Below are 22,026 nucleotides of genomic sequence, written 5' to 3' on the forward strand. Positions count from 1 at the left end.
AAAAAAGTTGTATCTTTTGTCTGACAGAAAATAACACAAGTATATTTAAGGCTGTATAATAATGGGAATGGTTAAAACTATTGTAACTCTGGTGACAGTACCATTTTCACAATGACACAGCCACTGCCAGAAACGGTCATGTGCTTTTCTACTTGTATCTTGCGTTTTTGGCACACACTGACATGTCAACATAATAACAATGTCCAAAGATGTCTGAAATGTTCCAGCAACTCTGCTACAATTAATCATACTTATTATGTTAGGTTTTCACATAATCCATGGAATGCATCCTCAGACTGTGGTCTCATAACATTTAGTTTTTAAACAATATGAACCCTTCATAAAATGCATTTCTGTAGCTGCTAATCCAGCTGTTGATCCAGAAGCATCCCTTGGCAGTGCAAGTTTGCTTTCCATTACTGACTCATTTGCTCTATTCCTGAAAGGATGCATTTGACAGTTTAAGAACTGTCCTGGCCTGGGTTATTTCTGTTGACTTTTTTATGTCATAGTGCTTTATAAATGGATTTTTGTGACTTTTAAAAAATACTTTTACTTTATAATTGCTGCCCATCTGCCTGCTGCTTCTTCACCCATATAGATCTTGGTTCTAGGCCACCATAGAGTAACCATAGGAGTAACATAGGCCCAGACTGGCAATCTGTGGGTTCTGGCAAATGCCAGAGGGGCTGCTGTAAGATGCCATAGACAGTCACTATTAAGTGGGCTGGTGGAGACTGTTTGGGCCTCTCTGTACTAGGAATGCCAGGACCTATTTTGAATCCCAGTCCAGTCCTGGAGTAACAGGAGGTAAAATTGTCACAGGTCAGTCACAACATGGCAAAATGGTCAGACCGTGTAGTGGGAATACAGTGAGGTAAAACAGATGCAGACTGGTGCCCATGCCTAATACCAGAGAATTAATCATGGGCTCCATTTATATAGAATGAGTCTTTATATAATAAAATAATAGAAGTGCCCACATTGTTAAAAGGATTCTGACATGATTTTTATGGTGATGTTTTTATTCATAAATAGCACTGTTTACACAAGGGTAGCACTGAATCCAGGATTCGGTTCGGGATTCACCCATATGTAAATTAGGGGTGGGTATGGAAATCATGTGACTTTTCGTCACAAAAGAATTGTTTACACCTTTTCCTTTCCTGCCCCTAATTTGCACATGTAAATTGGGATTTGGTTCGGTATTCGGCCAAATATTTCACGAAGGATTTGGGGACTTGGTCAAATCCCAAATAATGGATTCGGTGCATCCCTAATTTACACTGCAAATAATTCACACTACCATATAAAATTTCATTGCTGAACATGTAGCTTTTTTTTTAGTTGTTATATTGGAGTGTAGGCAGCCACCTCAGCTCATTTTGCCTGGACATGTGCTTTCAGAATGAGCCAGTGCTGCACTATGGAACTGCTTTCTGACAGGCTATTTCTCCTACTCCATGTAACTGAAGGTGTCACAGTGGGACCTGGATTTTTACTATTGAGTGCTGTTCTTAGATCTATAAGGGAGCTGTTATCTTGTGTTAGGAAGCTGCTATCGGTTTACCTTTCCACTGGTCTGTTGTTAGGCTGCTGAAGGGGGGGGTGATATCACTCCAACTTGCAGTACAGCAGTAAAAGTGACAATTTTATCAGAGCACAAGTCACATGACTGGGGGGCTCCTTGGAAACTGACAATATGTCTAGCCCCATGTCAAATTTCAAAATTAGAAAAATTTTATTTTTTGTTGTTGCTCTTTTTAAAAATGGATTTCAGTGCAGAAGGCTGCTGGAGCAGTATCCCTTTAAGTAGCTTCCTTATATCACTCCTATATTTCATTGTCACATTAACTTTGTGTACATTATAGACAAAAGAAATCTGTTACTCCCTGTTGATCCATCATTTTCCCAGCTGACAATCTGTGCATCATTTGACTATAAGTGCTGCCTTAGAACAGCAAAGGAACTTTTCTCTTTGCCGTTCATTCAAGTGTAAAAAACGTATTGTAATCTTGGATTCAGCAGGTCACTTTTTACCACCCTACTAATTTAATCCTCTACTTTTCAGGGATGGAGGAAGCTCGCTGTGAAAATGTAGCCTTTTTATCATCATTTTTGGAACCTTCTGATAGCTTCATTGTGATACCTGGTCCAGCTGCACGTCTTAGGCCAACTAAACTGCCAGATGAGTATTTCTCTTGTATGTACTACTCATATAAATTATTGCTGTTAAGTTAGAAGTCTCAGGACAATACGTATGCGTTCTTAGCTTGGGCACAGTTCTGTTTTAATTTTAATGTCACTATATGAGGTATTGTATGTTTTGTTCTTTTGACAAACATTAGTAAAATTTACCCTTTCTAAAAAGGCAAATAGCCTAGCTAATACCCTTTTATTTGAAGTAATTCATATTCTATTATCCATAGGCTTACTTTTGATCCCCTTTATGCCTCTTTCATTGCCTTTTATAGTGCATTTTCAGGAGCTGCCTCTTCTTACAGATCTCAGCAGTTAACATACAAGTTCTGTGGGAAGGGGCAGCTGTTAAACAGCAACAGGTCAAGAAGGACAGTACAGCAATAACCAGGAAAGGGTTTATTCAATTAGCGGGCTGTAAGTCTTATCTAACACTGTACCATGTATTTATCACCACCAACCCAACTATTGCTTTTAAATTTAAGGCCTCTACCTCCCTCTGTGCTACCCAATTATATGTCCCTTCTGCCAATGTCATCCTGTTTTTATGCATCTAAACTCCTCTCCAACCAACATTTGTATGCATGCTTAAATATAAACTGCTAACTGCTTTAAATGCTTGAATTGCTGTATTTTATGTTACATATTTAATACAGTACTTACATTGTCATATTTTAATTTATGTTTGAATGAGTCATAATTCTCTAACTTCAGGTGTCTGATATCAAATGTGGCTTTTTTCAGTTGACTATACAGGTATTGCCAAGAAGCTAACAGTAAGTAAATTGTTATATTTTTCACTGTTGACATAATATTTTTCAATCAAGTATTTTTTTCATTACAAGAACAGTGAAACTGTGGCTCTTATATATATTTTTATTCATTTACATTCTAAACCAGCTAGAGCCTGAGCAAATTGGCAACTGGTCCATTAGTTATTATTGGATGTAAATTACACCTACCATTTAGAAGTTATTAACTATATCTTCATATATCACACAAAAAAGAACTTTTTTGTAAGATTTTTTTGAAATAATTTTTTCAGTACTTTGTCTGAATTATTTTTTCATTTGTTAACCTTTGTTCTCAAGCTCTCCAGTTTTTCATTTTAGGAGAACTAAACACAAACAATAAATGATGGTATAAATGCTGAATTTTATATACTGAATGTAATGCACCAGCCTAAAGGTTCAGCCTTTACTTTTGTATTAATTAATAAAGTTGCTAGTTGGGATGCATTACACCTTTAGAACTATGTGCAAATGCCCAGTCGTACTCATCCAAGCCATGGCAGCTTAATATAATGCATAGAATACACAGCCCTCCTTACAGTCTTCTTAAAATATTTGCTTGTCAACATGAGATGACATTGCTTGTTCCTAGTGGCCCAAAATGCTCAAAGGTGAAAGCTCCAGAAACCGTTCTAATAAAATATTTCTGTATTCTGTTTGTTTTCTGTAAAAACGTACAGTTAAACAGTAACCCCAAAAAATGAAGGTGTTTTCAAGAAAGTAAAATATAATGCACTGTTGCCCTGAACTAGTACTGTAAATAGGAGAAAAGGCACAGGTTACCTAGGAGATAATATATAAGCTGTGTAAAATACAATGGGTCTAGTTGTTACATGGGAAAATAAACATTTATGGTTCTCTACTGGACTACAGACTGAAAACCGTTCTTATACAAATGTCTTGATGTCAACGAAATTGTGTATTTGTAGGTTCTTATTAACAGATACAAACAAAAAAAATAGTTTCACTTTTGACGTTACTGGTTCCTTTATGTTAAGGATAGGTATATCAGAAAGGTGTGACATTGCTAACCTTTAAAATTGCTTTCTTTCATGTATTCTAAAGGACATTCTATAATATCTTTTCTAGCCAATTAATGTTTGCCAAGAGCTGATGTTTTTCTGTTGAAGTAAAAGCTTCAGTTCTATGTGACTGTACTTGACCTATGTCACAGAAAAACTTTTGTTGTAGTAAACCATGTTAAACATGAATAACTTTAATCTGTATATATTTTCTACATATTCACACTTCCTTTTACTAATATTTTTGTCTTTTCAGTGCCGAGAGCCTAATCAGCATTTCAAAGCGTATTTCAAACAAAATTTGCCAAAACGTTTTCACTTTGCCAAGAATGACAGAATTGAACTTCTCAATTTTTACACTGACCCCAAATGGCAAGTTGCCAAGTAAGTCATTTACAGAACTGTTTTTTTTCCCTTGTTTTCTGTTCACTTCCCAAATATATACATTCCTCAGTTTCTCAATAAATGTAAACTTCCTTGCATCCGGAGGTGACACATAATAACATCCAGATACATACACACATACATAAATAAATAGATCAACATTAAAAGGAAAATATAATTATTATATAATTACACACTTAAATACCCTCCCCCAAATGTGAAATTGTCACCATGTGATATCATTAGTCCATCATTGAATTGCACACATGATAAATCTTAGTTTTTAATATAATAGACTATGCGGTAAAATGAGAAATTATCATTTTCCACCTCTAGGTGTCATTTTATCCACCACCTCGTACTTTTTAAGATAAACATAAATAGACAAATATTACTTTAAAAGACTCATACTTTTTTCCCCAGATTTTGTACATGTAATACACCTCCCCAGCTCTTGTTAGATTGAATGGAAAATTATAAAATGAGGGTGGGAATGACCTTTAGTACTGAAAATATGTTGGAGCGGGTTTTTTGACTGCAAAGTGTTCACACCTTTACTTCAGTTCTGAAATATGCTGGCTGATAAGTTAACATTAGCCTTGGGTTCAGAGCAGAGATGTGGTTTACTGCTATCTATATAGCATTAACACAACACAGCTAAGAATGTTGTTTTAAGATATCAATCCCTGCTTTTGTACAAATGTCTTATTTCATTTAATGCACTGTAAACTAAAATTTGCAGGACAAAAAGTGATGCCAAAACTTGCGTTGGTGGATTCCATGGGTCTGATAACAGATTTGAAAGTATGCAGGTAAGAGTAAGGTTCGAATGGGGAATTACGTATTTTGTCTAGGAAAAAAACAGGACTGAAAGATGCACAACAATGCAGTTATCATTCTAACTATAGTCCAAAAAACATCAAACATTTGATATATCATATAAATTGGGGTTAACTATCAAACACCCATATTGCACTAGAGTACTGTGGTAAACATCGGTTATCTGCTATTTGCTGCTACTAAATATGTAATTTCATAGAAGCTACATATGCCTTATTATTGGCACTTAAGTCCCTACAGTAGGACTATATAATAAAAATAAAATATAATATTTACTCTAAGGGGCAGATTGATCAAGATGTACCGTGTTTATCAAAGGATGAAAGGTAGAGTTCACCTTTCAATAAATATCAAATAAATAAAAATACACTTCTAAAAATTTCATAAGAATGAATAGAAAGTGGGTGAATTTGTCTGTGGTGAGCTCTAATCTCACATTTTGATAAATCTGCCCCTTAATATGACCTCTAAAGAAAAACATGCCTTAGAAAGAATTATGTATTTCATATTCATCTGTCCTCAAGACATTCTCTCTTTGTCTAAAGGTGGCTGGAGGGTTGGGGCAGGGGCCCAGAATGGGCTTTGTGGTAGGGGTGGTAGAGTTGAAGGGGGGTCCCTGAGATAGCAGTCTCGGTCGGCCCAGTCCGACCCTGCTTCTTACAGAGAATGGTAAGCAAGTCAATGAGGAAATCAAACTTTTAGTTTGTGAATGCCTAACTTAATATGGGTACCATGAGTGGTTGAGACCCGTGTTTATGCCATGAATTGGTGCTGTCTATTTATAATCACTTTCTATAGCATGGGAACTTTGCATGTACAAAACTGAGAGTTTTTAGGTTTCTGATATGCAGAACATGTATTTTTGGTAAATATCAGCTTTAAGTTCGGAGTTCAAATTAGTGTAAAAAGGGGCAAGAACAATATTGCTGCAAATAGGTAATGTAGTTATCATTACATATATTGTACTATAGTATGAAGACTTGATATCTCAATATGTAATTGTACTTTCTTATTTCCAGGCACTTTTTATTGGTTTTGGACCAGGATTTAAGTTTAAGACAGAAGTTGAACCATTTGAAAACATAGAAATCTATAATTTAATGTGTGGTAAGATTTTACTCTCAAATACAATTAAAACAAATTTTATTATTACAAGTACTTTCAGGCTGAAATCCTTTTTTCGTTCTCATTGCAGATTTGTTAGGAATTACTTCTGCAACCAATAATGGAACCCATGGCAGTCTAAACCATTTGCTAAAAAACCCCGTTTATATGCCTTCCTTGCCACATGAGATAAGTGATCCATTTCAGTGCTCAGTAATCCATGGGGCGAACACTGACAGCTTAGGCTGCTCTTGTGATTCAACAGTAAGTTAGATAACAGGTTAATAATTATTAATCAGTGATCATAATGAATGAGATTATATTTATTAGCTATATGATTTGATGCATTCATTTTGCCATTTGATGAGTTTAGTTATTGATGCTGCCAGCAGATGAAACAATTAATTGTAGTGAAATATGAATTTGTGGTGACAGTTTTATATTAATGTATTATACTATGAATTGTTTTTTTAATTGATTAAGGAGACCTCAGAGAAAAAAAAAATAATTGATTGGGAATCAAATCTACACTGTGTGATGTATGAGACCCCTTTTTTGAATAGCAAATAACAGATTGTTGGGTTAGGAAATGCCTATTTAAAATGTCAGTCAATGTTGGTAACTTTGCTTTGTAATTATAATGTACTAACATCAGAAATATAACAAAGTCGAGTGATATCCTTATATCCTTTTTTATACCTATTCAGAACTTGACTGTTTTTGGATCAGAACAGCCGATGACTCTTACTCCCCAACAAGGTAATTCTTCTTATTATGTTATTTGGAAATTCTATATGTGTATCCAGCTACAAATTCATTTGCATACTAAACTCCATTTGTAATAAACCCATATGTAATGTCTATATGAAATATCTCAAACGTCCCTTAATTAATTACTGAAAAGCTATTATCCCCTACTCCTATGTTTATGAAATAGAATTCTTTTTAAACTGTTTGCTGACCTGAGAACAGATGAAATCAAATCAAGGTTTGCTCTGGTTGCTCTTATAAGAAACATTCTGGTTTTTAGTTCTAGTGAACACTATTATATTCTAATTTTGTGACCTTTTATTTCTAGAATCTGAAACAAAGAAACAGAACTTGCCCTTTGGAAGGCCGGTAGTTGTACAGAACAGCAGTTACTGCATATTATACCACGAGCAATATGTCAGTGGTTATAGTTACCATATCAGCATGCCTTTGTGGACATCATACACAGTTGGAAAACATGCAAGTGTTAAGTATTTTCTTCAGTTTATTTAAAACGTCAGACATTTTGCACAGAAAAGTACTCTTGTTTCTTGCAAATTACATGCAGTGATGCCATATCAGGCATGTTGGAGTCTGCGCACCACGTGTATTTTGACAGAGTGTGCAAGAACTATTCAACATTGCAGTGACTTGAAGGGGACCCATCACCCAAAAAAAATATTCTAAATCCTGTTTTATCACATTAGCCAAGCAAAGTGAACTTTAATTACACTATATAAATTATTTGACTCTTGTTTCCTTTAGTCTGGGAATTCATAATTATAGCAAGCAGGCAGGAGCGATTTTGTGGACACTGTTATTAAGACAAGCCTCGCATCATCTCAGAATCTTGTTTGTGCACCAGAATGGGGGACCCGATGTCCATCCCCATGCACTAGTTACACAATTAATTAAAAGGTGAAGAGACCAGGGGAATGTGTGGAGAGCAGTGACATCTAGGAAGTGCTGAATGGAAAGTGAAAGTAATTGTCTGCCCCGCCTCTATGCCCAAGGCATAGAGGAGGGGCAGACAATATTTGATTGACAGCTGAGATTTTTAAATGCGCTTACAACAGTTATGAATGCTTTAATAAAAAACAGAAATTGGATTTCATGTTTAATTTGAAAAGGACTTTTGTTATACAGCTTTTTGTGTCTGGGTGACAGGTCCACTTTAACCAGGGAGAACTTGGTTTCTTTTATTACACATGGGGGTTTATCTTCCTCTTTCGCTTGTGTGAATAGGAGGTAAATACAACATTGCAGTTTTGCAGCATATGGGTCCTGAACATTTACCCTTTGCGTAAGTAATTTGGTGAGTGTTTATTTCAGCATCAAAAACATATATGTAGACTAATTATAATAGCCATTGCATATTTAAAATATGCACGTTTGTCATTTTTAAAGCATTAGGTAGGTTATCTTCTACTGAATTTTTTTTTTTATTAAAGGCTATGACCTCTTCATTAAATCTGTGTGTTGTATGGGAATAGTAAATTGATAATTTACTTCTACATATATCAATTATTTTTACATTTTTTGGTAGGCACATTCTGTGGACAGTGGTTCTTCCTGTATTTTTGCAGATGTACGAATTCCGTCAAATCACAGTCAAAGCTGTCACCACTACCAGAAGCACTATTTTCTGAAATATGGATTTCTATATCCTCCAGGTAACACATTACAAAATAGTTTTTACGTAACATGTGAATGTTTCTTTAAATTGAATGCTGTTATGTTGAATGCACTGACGTTTTCCTAAAATGTTTAGTTGCTTAAATTCTTTCTTTATTGTTTTTTGGAATATATAAACTAAAAGGAGATATTAAGGCGAAAGAAGATGTGTAGAAAAGATAAAGAGGCATTGATATGGGCAGTCCAGTTCATTAAAGCAGACATTTTACAAAGGTAACAGAGGCATCACTGCATGGAGTGCATTTAAAGGCTACCCTTCCAATTTGAAGGTCAGCCAGCCATATGTCCCATACTTTCCCAAACTTAGCTGGGCAGCCATGTAAATCAACTTTTGGCTTTGAAGAGTCAATCAGTTTAATACTAAATCATCAGTATTGCTTTTTCTGGCATAATGTGAGAGTTGTTTGAGGCACAGTCTTGCACTGGATGTTAGCGCAAGGCCTACAATATGCCCAAGTACGCAAAATACAGGTATCTGGATGTTTGGTAGTATTGCAGGCCATTGACTCTTAGGGCACTCTGAAAATACATGGAAATAATGACCTTGTTCTACATTACACTTTAAACATACATCTGAATATTCCTGTTATATCTGGGCCAACCGCTCTCTTGTTGGGATCTTATAATCATGTATTTGCTCAGGTATATTTTTCCAGGTTCCCTCATAGAGCTGTGGGAGATCCGATTATGAGATTTGCACATAATTCAGTACTTTACTTATTCAGACCAACATGACACTCTTTAAATGGTTTATAAAAGCTTGCTATCTGAAGCAGAATATGATTATATTCATGTATTAGCATTACTGGGCTTGCAAAATATTTTAATGGTTTACATTTTGCATTTTACAGGCCTAAAGGAGTCCTCTGGGGACAGCTATGCTGGATTACTGACAAGCAATATTGTTCCAATGTATCCTGCATTTCAAGGTTAGTAAAAAAAAAAAGAGAATTTCTTTTAAATATTTTAATATCTGAATTTCAATTTCTCTATAAAGTAAATGTGAATAGTTACAGAGCATAAAAACGAACTTTCCTGTGGATTCACCCTTGCGTTTCTTTTCTATTTTTTCTTTGTTTATTTAATTGAAACCTGCAAACTACAGGCAAATTTGATAGCTTATACAATATAAGTACACATTCCCCTATTTAATATAACTAAGAGCAGGGAAGCTGGGTGTTAATTTTATAGACTGAGGATGGAACTATTTCAGCCCAATAATACTAAGCTCCCTTAAAACTGTTAAAACTGTTATATAAAGTGTATGGTAATTTTAAAACTGGAAATCTTTACTTTCAGATTAAGCAGTATCTGACACTCATGATGCATACAATACACCACTGATATGTGTGATATATGTGCTACATGCTTAAGTAAAGCTCCAGCTGTACTTGTATTCTCTTATCCATTTTAATATTTTGTAGTAGTTGTATTAAATTAAAGACTGCATAAAGACTTCCTGTAGCCTTGCTTTTGATTTCAGTTTGTAACATCCCCATAAAATGACTGAAATTACCTCTAAAGAAAAACATTTTGTGGATGGTTATTAAAAAAAAAAATTTGCAGGGAAAGTATTACCTAATTAATAAAATTTAAGTCATAGTTGCTTTAAGAAGCTCATATAATACACATTTTTTGTCCATTTCCACTGCTGGCAAGCTTTATTCAAGGCAGATCATGATTACTTTCCCTTGTGTTCTGGAGACAGGTGTACACCATGAGCTGTAACATATTAAATTGTTTGGTGAGTGAAAACACTCTGAATTGTGCAAATAAAAATTAGTAGAAATACATAAAAGGCCACTAACAGCCAAACAATATTTCGTTAACAAATCCATACTGGTCCCAAATTTGTCAGTTTTTGTTGACTGGCATCACCACAATTACTCTGGAAATGGAAAATGCTATTTTCTCTAAACCAAATTGCAACCCAGTGATATACCAAAATAGGCCAATTTCCTTTAAATATTTAGATATATGGCAAAATATTATATATATATATATATATATATATATATATATATATATATATATATATATATATATATATATATATATATATATATAAATATATATATATATATATATATATATAAAATAGGCTTATGAATCTGACTAATTTGATATATGTGCACCACCCACATATGCAGTGGTTTGCAGTTTAACAATGATGGTGTGCCGGGTAATTAGATTTGAAAATTTGCAACAACAAAAAAAAAAAAAAAAAGAGAAATGAAAAACTTGTGCTGGCACCTCCTTTGTAGTAGAATTTAGTACTATAGAATATAACTTTTAATGATCAGCGTAAAAAACAGATGTTTGGTCCAATAGACCAGACACAACACAGAAATCTGAGACACAAATCGTGTGTAGACCAATTATTGCAGTCTGCTTTGGTGAGCAACTGAGCTAACGAGTCTGGTGGGCTCAGCCTCACCTCTATCCCTGCCTCACTATGGAAAAACGAACCCGTACAACATTAATTTCCCCTGGTGTCCTCCTAGCCATCAAATGTATTGCTAGCTCTATGATGTTCAGTTGCTCACACACAAATCACATCCACCACCGCTGTAGACTGTAATGGCCATGAAACATTTTCATAAAACACACTTTTCTAGATCCCCCTTATGACTCGTGCTTTGATGCGTTCTCTAAGGATTTTTCCTGGTGAGCCCTGGCCTGAGTGGACCATTTGTCCTTTCTGGAGCACAGAGCATTAACTGTTTTTCCAAGTTCTGCTTGGTCTGTTCATTTATTCAGAGTGATGAAAAAAAACTAAATTATGAAGCTGCAAAAGACACAACCTAAAAAAAATCAGTCCAAGTTGAGATAAACCTGCTATGTTAATTTACATTAAAGTAATAAAAGCAGACTTGTCATTCAGCATGGTAGAAAAGAGAATTTGTTATAATCGGAAAATGCAGAATCATTTAAACCTAAAATAAACAGGAAAAACATTACCAAACTGATGTGTGTGTATAGAAATGTTCAGGGGCTGAATAAACAACTATTAATGTTTACCAGCTGCAGCAATATGTACAGATCATAAAACAGTTAATAATGGTTTTAGATTTAACAAGCTCTTTTCAGGTCAATTCACATAGGTTGATAACCACTGTTACCTACAGACACTGAGGGGCACATTTACTTAGGGTCGAAAATCGAGGGTTAATTAACCCTCGATATTCGACTGTCGAAGTTAAATCCTTCGAATATCGTAGTCGAAGGATTTAGCGCTATTCGTTCAATCGAACGATTCGAAGGATTTTAATCCATCGATCGAACGATTTTCCTTCGATCAGAAATTTGTTAGAAAGCCTATGGGGACCTTCCCTATAGGATAATATTGATGCTCGGTAGGTTTTAGGTGGTCGAAGTGTTCTTTAAAGAGACAGTACTTCGACTATCGAATGGTCGAATAGTCGAACGATTTTCAGTTCGAGTCAAACTCGTAGTTGAAGGTCGAAATAGCCAATTCGATGGTCAACCAAGTAGCCAAAAAAAACATTCGAAATTCGAGGTATTTTTTATTCTATTCCTTCACTTGAGCTAAGTAAATGTGCCCCTAATTGAATGTAAATGCCCATAAGAGTAATGTAAACTGACTCTACAGTGTCAATCTTGCAGCCCCCCTTACTAAAGAACCCACCCCCTATGTTTGCCCACTATCCCTTCCCCCATTCTCACGAAAATACCTCACCTCTGCCCCCTTTATAGAGTCAATAAAGATATCCAGGATGGGATGAAAATGGCTTTTATTAAACACACAGTAAGATAAGATAATACAGCTAGAGACAACTTGTTTCTAATTTTGGTTTTGTACATTACCACAAGAATTTTAAATGAAACAACTCAGATGCAGTTGAACTGCAAACTTTCAGCTTTAATTCAGTGGGTTGAACAAAAAATATGAGGAACTAAAGCCTTTTTTTAACACAATCACTTCATTTCAGGGGCTCAAAAGTAATTGGACCATTGACTCAAAGGCTATTTCATGGACAGGTGTGGGCAATTCCTTCGTTATTTTATTATCAATGAAGCAGATAAAAGCCCTGGAGTTGATTTGAGTGGGGGGGTGCTTGTATGTGGATGATTTTGCTGTGAACAGACAACATGCAAAGGAGCTCTCCATGCAGGTGAAACAAGCTGCAAAAAAAAAAAAACCCAGCAGAGAAATTGCGACAATATTAGGAATTTACAGTTTGGTAAATCCTGAGAAAGAAAGAAAGCACTAGTGGACTCAGCAACGCAAAAAGGCCTGGACGTCCACGGAAGACAACAGTGGTGGATGATCACAGAATCATTTCCATGGTTAAGAGAAACCCCTTCACAACAGCCAAACAAGTGAACAACACTCTCCAGGAGGTAGGTGTATCAATATTCAAGTCTACCATAAAGAGAAGACTGCATGAAAGTAAATACAGTGGGTGCACTGCAAGGTGCAAGCCACTCAAAAGCATCAAGAATAGAAAGGCTAGATTGGACTTTGCTAAAACAAATATCTAAAAAAGCCAGCACAGTTCTGGAAAAACATTCTTTGGACAGATAAAACCAAGATTAACCTCTACCAGAATGATGGCAAGAAAAAAGTATGGAGAAGGTGTGGAACAGCTCATAATCCAAAGCATACCACATCTCTATAAAACATGGAGGCGTTCAGAGACATGGGGTCTGCTCAAATCCAGCTAAATGCAGTCAAATTGATTGGGAGGTGGTTTCACAATGACCCAAAACATACAGCCAAAGCACCCCAGGGGTTTATTAAAGCAAAGAAATTGAATATTCTTGAATGGCCAAGTCAGTCACCTGATCTAAACCCAATTGAGCAGCATTTTACTTGTTGAAGACTAAACGTTGGACAGAAAGGCCCACAAACAAACAGCAACTGAAATCTGCTGCAGTAAAGGCCTGGCAGAGCATTAAAAAGAAGGAAACCCAGAATCTGGTGATGTCCATGAGTTCAAGACTTCAGGCTGTCATTGCCAGCAAAGGGGTTTCAACTAAGTATTGGAAATTAACATTTTATTTTCAGTTTTTTAATTTGTCTAATTACTTTTGAGCCCCTGAAATGTAGCGATTATGTTAAAAAACAAAAGGCTTTAGTTCCTCACATTTTTATGCAATCTTTTTGTTCAACCCACTGAATTAAAGCTGAAAGTCTGCATTTCAACTGCATCTGAGTTGTTTCATTTAAAATTCATTGTCCAAAGATTTATGGGCCTAACTGTACATATTAACCGCAAGTTAAAGTGAGACATTTTAAAACATGAACAATATTACATGTTATACCCCCACTGGAATGCTTGCCAATTTAGTAAAACGCCAACACTGGCTGCCTGACATGCTAAAAATCTTCCATGGCAGCATCAGGTGGGCAAGTGAGAGCAGGCCACCCATAGTACACCACCCTCCTGGCACCCTTATCCTAGGAGATTACCATCCACCTTTTGACACCCATGTGCCAAACACTGGGGCCTAGCCCCCACCCCCTGGCAAGAATCCACTGCAAGCTGTGACAGCACCCTCTTCCCTGTTGTACCCAAGAGGAGGGCTGGCAGGACAATCTTCCTCACTCCAGGCCTCCTCTTTGTTTCTCCCATTAATATGTTTCCCTAACCTGACCTCAGTTTCAAACCCTCTGTTCCTGATCCCCTTCCAATTAACCCTCCTTTTTCTGGCCTGCACTTCCTAGCACAGTCAAAGCTTCTGCCCATAAAGGTACTGAGACAACCATCTGGGACACAATTAAGTGGGCTGCGAAGAACACAAATCAGGGGATTAAATAACGATATGTTCATTTACATGGCTATGTGCTAAGACTGCATAATAACTGAAAGCTTGGCTTTTCTCTCCCTGGGTTTTCTCTGTAGGCAGAAAAAAAGCTCCATTCTGCTCTTTTGTGTCCCTCCACTGCAGATACACAGAGCAGATTTCAGCATGAAAATGTGAAAGAATTTTTGAACTGATATCTGTTGTATTTGTCTGCACACAGGCCCCTCTCCCTTAGTGGGGAGACACAAAGGATGGAATGAGAGTGCGTACGTTTTTTTCCGCCTGCAATGAAGACGCAGGCAAAAAGGAAGCCGAGACACAGCCCCGTGTACCCTTAACCAAGGAGTCAATTGATACTACACTGACGGGGCAGAGATATAAATCATTGTGGCAAACTTGCAAAAACATATTGCCATAGGTTGTTCTAGTTTTATGTCATAACTGGCAAATGGTTTTAGACGTCAAGCTCAGCAGGAGAAGGCGAATTTTTTAAAATATTTTGTATGCATTATTTTATAACCCATTCCTGTTCATCAGCCTTTAACATTCTGCCAATTCTGCCTTTGATCATTTGCAGTTATTTGGAATCATTTCCATAATGTGCTTTTGATGAAGTATGCCGATAAGAAAAATGGTGTCCATGTCATAAGTGGTCCCATATTTGACTCTGATTTCGATGGACAATTTGACACTCTGGAGCAAATAAATAAGTACGTTTGTAAATTAAATTATTTTCCTTTTGTTTCTGTAGTCCATAAAAGGTTAAGGCCTTGGATCTTAATATGATATAGCCATTAGTGTAGCATTTTCTCCTCTTTGGATAGTGATTCAACTGACTCAATCCAATAACAGGAGCTTTGCTTTACGCGTGCTGTTGGGCATAGGAAAACCTAAAAAGACTTGCTTATGTCATTATTGCCCCTGTTTTTGGGGCATAGAAATTAAGATGACTGTGGTATGGACCTTTTAAAGGGAAACTAAACTTCTATTTAAAGGGGTTTTCACCTTTAAATTAACTTTTAGTATGATGTAAATAGAGATATTTTGAGACACTTTGCAGTTGGTTTTCATTGTTTATTATGTGTTTTTTTAGTTATTTAGCTTTTTATTCACCTGTTCTCCAGTTCTTAATTTCAGCAATGTGGTTGCTAGGGTCTGAAATACTGATGCACTGATTTGAATAAGGGACTGGAATATGAATAGGAGAGGGCCTGAATAGAAAGATGAGTAATAAAAAGTAGCAATATCAATACATTTGTAGCATTACAAAGCATTTGTTTTTAGATGGGGTCAGTGAAAGCCAGAAGAAAAAGGCAAATAATTCTAAAACTATAAAAAGTAATAATGAAGACCAAATGAAAAAGATGCTTAGAATAGGTCATTCTATATCGTAGTAAAAATTAACTTAATTAACTTTAACAGACTAAAGGGAAACATAGGACCTGTTTATCCTGATACTCTGTGGTTTAAAAAAAAAAAAAAGTAAAGTGCACTTTATCCCTTCAGACATATACAAGTTATACAGTGTAGTTTGTTAATTACTGCTCTTATTTTGTGTACCAATTTTCAAGTTTTTAAAGACGAATGCAAGAGCTGTATGTTTTACTTTTACTTTAGGATAACAGAAGATGCTACAGTGTATATCCCGACTCACTACTATATTGTACTGACAAGCTGCAAGAATGCTTCCCAGACTCTCCAGCAATGTGCAGGTGCCCTTGATGTTTTGTCCTTCATAGTACCACACAGGATTGACAACAGTGAAAGTTGTGCTGTAAGTGATATATCTATCTTTGTTTTTGCAACTTCTGTTATATCATTGACTTGACAAAGATAGGACTGATGATGGCAGATTTTTTTTTCTTTCAATTATTGTGGGTTTTTTTGTTTTTGTGTTCCTGGATGGTTAAAGGAACATAAACACTATTTTAGCATGTTCTAGACAGGAATTTTGTGTGGGCTGTGGTTTATATGTGAGACTGGAAATTGAATAGAAGTGGGCATGAATAGTAAGTTAATGAATAGTAAGTTAAGTAAGGTTAGTATAACGTGATTTTCAAAAATGAAGTGCAATGAATAGGGCTTGTGCAGAGCATACCTTTTGCCTATTGCTCTAATTAAGAAATATGTAGAGGTTATGTTATTTATTGCTCTAAACAAGACAAAATTCTGAAACCCCAGACATCTGTCAGCACAAATTGTATTGATGCCAACCAAAAAAAACCTAATTTGATCATATGTTGACTGTGGCTACAGAAAGTCCCCAGACACAGAACAATATGGTTGGCCTTCTGAAAGAAATAAGCTAACAGTATGGATAAGGGAAGCATAACCCTTTTTGAGTGCTGCTTGTTCTCCTTTTTAAATATTGGTTGTTATAGTCTCTAATATAAATCATAGCCAGCGGCTGTAGAACTGTGCTGAGTGCAATTGGAAAATTAATTACCGATTGATGCATTTCTTACGAGTGTCAGATCTCTCATTTTATTATTTTGGGAGAGCTATGGATCATACATATAACCCATAAAGTAATTCAGGCCATACGTCTGTTTAATTTTGATTTTAATCATTATTACTGCAGTTTTATATCCGTTTACCTACTGATTATAAAATCTTACTTGCTCCCTCTCTGAGCAGCTCCTTCCTGTTATTAAAGTATACTAATAATCTGTGTTTTCTGACTTTACAGAGTGGCAAGAATGAATCGTTATGGGTTGAGAAACTGCTTCACTTCCATGCTGCACGGGTGAAAGATGTTGAGCTTTTAACTGGACTTAGTTTTTTTCATAACTCAAAATATTCAGTTAATGAGATTCTACAGCTGAAAACATTTTTGCCTTCTAGTATGTGAACAAAAATGGTTGTGACTTGTATAAATTCAATCCTCATAGAGTGGGTTAGCTGAGGCCAATACTTTTGGACCAGTTTATTTTTTTTGTACATTAATACAATATGTTAATCCCAAATGTCATACCAGGTTATTTTCAGATGATAGGCAAGCCTCTCTGAAACCATCTGCAGAGAGATAAAAGAAGAAAGGTTTTTTTAGAAAAGAACTGTAACTTGGGTTCTCTGTTACCCTGCTGCTTTGCCAGAACCAGCAAGGCAATAATGACTTGTTAACTGAGTTGAATACCTGGTTGTGGTTAAAAGTCATCTTGGTTATGAATGTTAAAAAGATTTGCAATAGTAGTTACAAACAGCAACCGGTTAGAAATTAGTTTTTATTATTCCTGCAGTAGACTGATAAATACAAATTGCTCGCTGGTTCGTGTGCGTATCTGCACTTGTGCCAAATTGCACAGCAACACCCTTAATCCCAATATCCTTCTTAAAATTCAAGTAAAAATTCAGAAAGCAATATTGGAAGAAAAATATTTGTGGCTAAATTCTTTAAAATTATTTTGACAAAGACATTGTTATTAAAGCATTACAACTTTGAAACAGTTATTTATTAAAGCTGCTGCTGTAGTATGCAGTAGGAGAGATGTAAGACAATTTGAGTCAGCAGCATGGGCACCCCAGCTTTTGTCCAAACAGACTCTAGTGACTCCCACTTGCTAGCTACAATTTTTTTATGCTTCCATGACATAGCTATGCTGTGCTAGGACATGAAGAGAGCTCACACCCAAGCACCAACATGGTTTGCTCACTTATAGCAAAATATAACCTCTATGTATGTTTAGTTTTGTAGCTATTGCCCTTGGAGGATGGGACCATGTAATTAGTGTTAGAAACAGGCAGAATGAGACAACTGGTCCCCTAAGGGCATTCTGCTTTGCCATTTACTTTCAAATCTGGACTCTTGCTTTGGTTTTTGAGTGCAGCCCTGCTCCCAGATTTACACAAAATCTACCAATATTTAATACAAGGGGGCTCATTTATAAACTTCACGCAGGGCAGATTGGTTCGCACAGTGAATATATCTGCCCTGCACATGGTTATATTTATAAAGCTGAATAAGAAAAAAAAAAAAAATTGCGATTTTTTTTTTTTTTTTTTCCACACTGCGAATGTCTATAAGAGCTTTTTAAATATGGAAAAAATCTCGAATATTATGTGGATAAGGATATTATAGTATCGAAAAATATTCACAATTGCGAATTTAATTTGTCGATGCTATTTTCGTGCACACCATCCTCGCACAGTGGGCACACTCACGCAAACATCTCATTTACGAGGCGTTTGTGAAAATGTATTCTCAATGCGAATTCGCAAAAAAAGGAAAGACGGGCACAGTAGTACATTATTTTAGCGTTCAGGAAAAAACATGGGCAATACAACCATTCACGAATAAATATGCGCTGCACAAATTTTATAACTGACCCCCAAAGTGTGGCTTGGTACACTTCTGGTCATGGAGTAGAAGTTTGAAAACCGCAGAACTGCCATGCAGCAGTCCACAATCAGTGACTTGAAGCTGTAGGTTCCAGTTTCTGCCCTGTTCTCACCAACAGCAACATGTAAAACCCCACCATGTATTTGTTGATGGTGCTTTAAATCCATGCTTATAGTCTACCTCTTCATATGCCAGTTTCCTGGAAAAGTTTTTGGAAGTACACTACACTTTGCTTTATTAGGCATGGAGTATTCCAAGTGTATTCACATATTTAGAAAAAGGTTTGGCACATACAGAGCCATATTTATAAAGCTGTGTAAAACAAGAAAAGAAAAATCGATGGACACCACAATCAACCAATGTTGAATGATGCTGTGCAATAAGTGTACAACTCTGATGTAAATAAAGCAATGTTTACAATAGATTGCATCCCTATGCCCACAGAAGTTCTCTGCCACTGGAATTTTTCCTGTTCACTTCAATGTGTTACTTTAAGTCAGATGGGGTGTAAAATAAGTGTTTTTCATGTTTAATAATAAATAATCCAGTTTGCTCTTTTTATTGAATTATTTAGATGATGTCTCAAGATGTTTTTCACTGCTTCATAAAAATGCTCCATAATGTTACATGTCAAATGATGCAAAAAATTTTGTCAAATATTAGTAAATATCCAATATAAAGAGTGGCAATTTATACATTGACTGCTTGGAGTCCTTGAGCTTGTCAACATTTGTGAATGGAGTTCTTCCTAATATGGTGACTTTATACTTCCTACAATGACTTTTGTTTAAAAAAAATAGCAGTTTAGTCTGCAGAAAAAGCTGTAAGCATGTAAAGGGGTTGTTCATCTTTAGATTAACTTTTAGTATGATGTAGAGAGTGATAGTCTATGACAATATACAATTTGTTTTCATTTTTTATTATTTGTGGTTTTCGTTTTTAATTCAGCAGCTCGCCAGTTTGCAGTTTCAGCAATCGGGTTGAAATAACCATGGATTGATTTGAATATTGACTGGAATATGAATAGGAGAGGCCTGAATAGAAAGATGAGTAATAAAAAGTAGCAATAACAAAACATTTGTAGCCCTACAGAGCATTTGTTTTTAGATTAGGTCACTGACCCCCCATTTGAAAGCTCGAAATATTCAGAAGAAGAAGGCAAATAATTAAACATGAAAAATAAATGACGGCCAATTGAAAAGTGCTTAGAATTGGTGACCCACCCCTTTAAGATATTTTCCATAATCAGTTATATAGTATAATAAAAGAGGTTGTTCACCTTTAAATTAACTTTTAGTATGATGTAAAGAGTGATGTTCTGAGACAATTTGCAGTTGGTTTTCTTTAGTTGTGGTTTTTGAGTTATTTAGCTTTTTATTCATCAGCTCTCCGGTTTGCAATTTCAGCAATCTGGTTACTAGGGTCCCTAGCAACCATGAATTGATTTGAATAAGACCCTGGAATATGAATAGGAGAGGGCCTGAATAGAAAGAAAAGTAATAAAAAGTAGCCATAACAATAAATGTGTAGCCTTACAGAGCATTTGTTTTTAGATGGAGTTAGTGATCCCCATTTGTAAGCAGGAAGGAGCGAGAAGAAGGCAAATAAGTAAAAAATATAAAGAAGAAATGGTTAATTTATAATTAGCTATTGTATAACATACTAAAAGTTAACTCAAAGGTTAACCACCTCTTTAATCTGTGAGAGTGGGGTATTTGGCTTATACGTGTGTATAAAGTTAGGGATGCACTGAATCCAGGATTCGGTTTGGGATTCAGGATTTTTCAGCAGGATTTGGATTCGACCGAATCCTTCTGCCCAGCCTAACTGAATCCTAATTTGCATATTCAAATTAGGATTCAGTTCGCTATTCGGCTGACTTTTCACGAAAAATTCAGGGGTTCAGCTGAATCCAAAATAGCGAATTCGGCGCATCCCTAGTATAAACAAAATAAAAAAGATTTTTATAGTGAATAATGTACCCCCATTGTAAACTATAAGTATATTATAAGCCACTTAGGAGTTTCATGAACATGAGCCTGAAGCCCGAGTGCATGTATACAGGTAAAATCTGAGGTGGCTTCTAATATCCTCACATTTTACATCAGGGGGTACATAAGTCATGTGACAGACTTATCACTAAGCTTTGATTATAACTGATGACATCACTAAGCACCGTTTATAAGGATATAATTTACATGAAATATATATATATTTCTTTCAAGCAAAATAAATTGTCAGCCAGTCAGAGGCTAGGAATGTTTTGCTGTATTATCTTTGGTTTCAAAAATTTAAATAAATGCTGCTTAATAAACATTTTGTACGATTGTCACTTTTTATATAAATAATACTCCACAATAAAATATATACTCATTTATAAACAGAGCATGCGTTTTGTCACAAATTAAGCTAAAGCTCACTTTTAACAGAGAGCAACTAGCTAATTTGCTTTATCACTGGAAGGTACCAGTGCTCTACATTTTATACCTTGCATATTGAGCAGGAATCATACCCCGTGTGCAAGGTATAAAAAATGGCCTGGCCCTTGATATACTCTGGCCAAAACTAGCTGAAAACCCATTTTAAAACGGCATGTCCTTAGTTTGAATACTAAGCAATGTCAGTTTAAGATTTTTTTCATTCATTAACGTTTTTCTTTTGTTTTTTTTATGGTTATGCAGCTCCACACACTCTAATGTAGCAAATAAAGTACCCCCCTTGAAAAATAAGGATATTATAAGTTATAATATAACTATATAAATATAAGTTCCGTGACCATATAAAAGCATGATGCCCAAGCACGAGAATTAATGTCCCCACAGACCTGTTTGGAAGCACTCCCTCACTCTTAGCTAGGCACTGTAAAATGAAGCCTGAAGAAGGGACCTTAAAGTAGCCATTAAAGTCTTAACATTTATGCAATTATTGTTTTGTTTTTATGCTTGAGTACAAAAATGCAAAATGTTGGAAACAGGTTTTACTCTTCTCTGCCAGTTGCTATGAAACAACAAGTACATTCCTACTATAGATATTAAGGGCCAGATTAAATTAAGTGACAAAAAGTTGTATCATGGTTTACCATGTAAAAATTCATGGACAAGATTCAATTCGAGGAGAAAAACCCCATAGA

General features: G+C 35.7%; 1 protein-coding gene across 2 annotated transcripts in view; it reads left to right on the forward strand.

The window, feature by feature from the left end:
* Positions 1–18,398, forward strand: part of enpp1.L (ectonucleotide pyrophosphatase/phosphodiesterase 1 L homeolog) — a 52,536-nt gene extending 34,138 nt beyond the window's left edge. Inside the window, exons 13-25 of one of the 2 annotated variants that reach the window (XM_018263166.2) lie at positions 2,072–2,203; positions 2,944–2,975; positions 4,269–4,396; positions 5,139–5,208; positions 6,256–6,343; positions 6,432–6,604; positions 7,048–7,099; positions 7,419–7,570; positions 8,637–8,763; positions 9,637–9,714; positions 15,135–15,267; positions 16,175–16,331; positions 17,247–18,398. In XM_018263166.2, coding sequence (XP_018118655.1) covers positions 2,072–2,203; positions 2,944–2,975; positions 4,269–4,396; positions 5,139–5,208; positions 6,256–6,343; positions 6,432–6,604; positions 7,048–7,099; positions 7,419–7,570; positions 8,637–8,763; positions 9,637–9,714; positions 15,135–15,267; positions 16,175–16,331; positions 17,247–17,408 — 1,484 coding nt within the window. In that variant the 3' untranslated portion in view covers positions 17,409–18,398. Of the gene's footprint in view, positions 1–2,071; positions 2,204–2,943; positions 2,976–4,268; positions 4,397–5,138; positions 5,209–6,255; positions 6,344–6,431; positions 6,605–7,047; positions 7,100–7,418; positions 7,571–8,636; positions 8,764–8,909; positions 9,112–9,636; positions 9,715–15,134; positions 15,268–16,174; positions 16,332–17,246 lie in introns of those variants that run through there. The other variant, XM_041562945.1, reaches the window with a different exon arrangement.
* The last annotated feature ends 3,628 nt before the right edge of the window (positions 18,399–22,026 follow it).

This window comes from Xenopus laevis, chromosome 5L (genome assembly GCF_017654675.1).
Source record: "Xenopus laevis strain J_2021 chromosome 5L, Xenopus_laevis_v10.1, whole genome shotgun sequence".
NCBI classification, from domain to species: Eukaryota; Metazoa; Chordata; class Amphibia; order Anura; family Pipidae; genus Xenopus; species Xenopus laevis.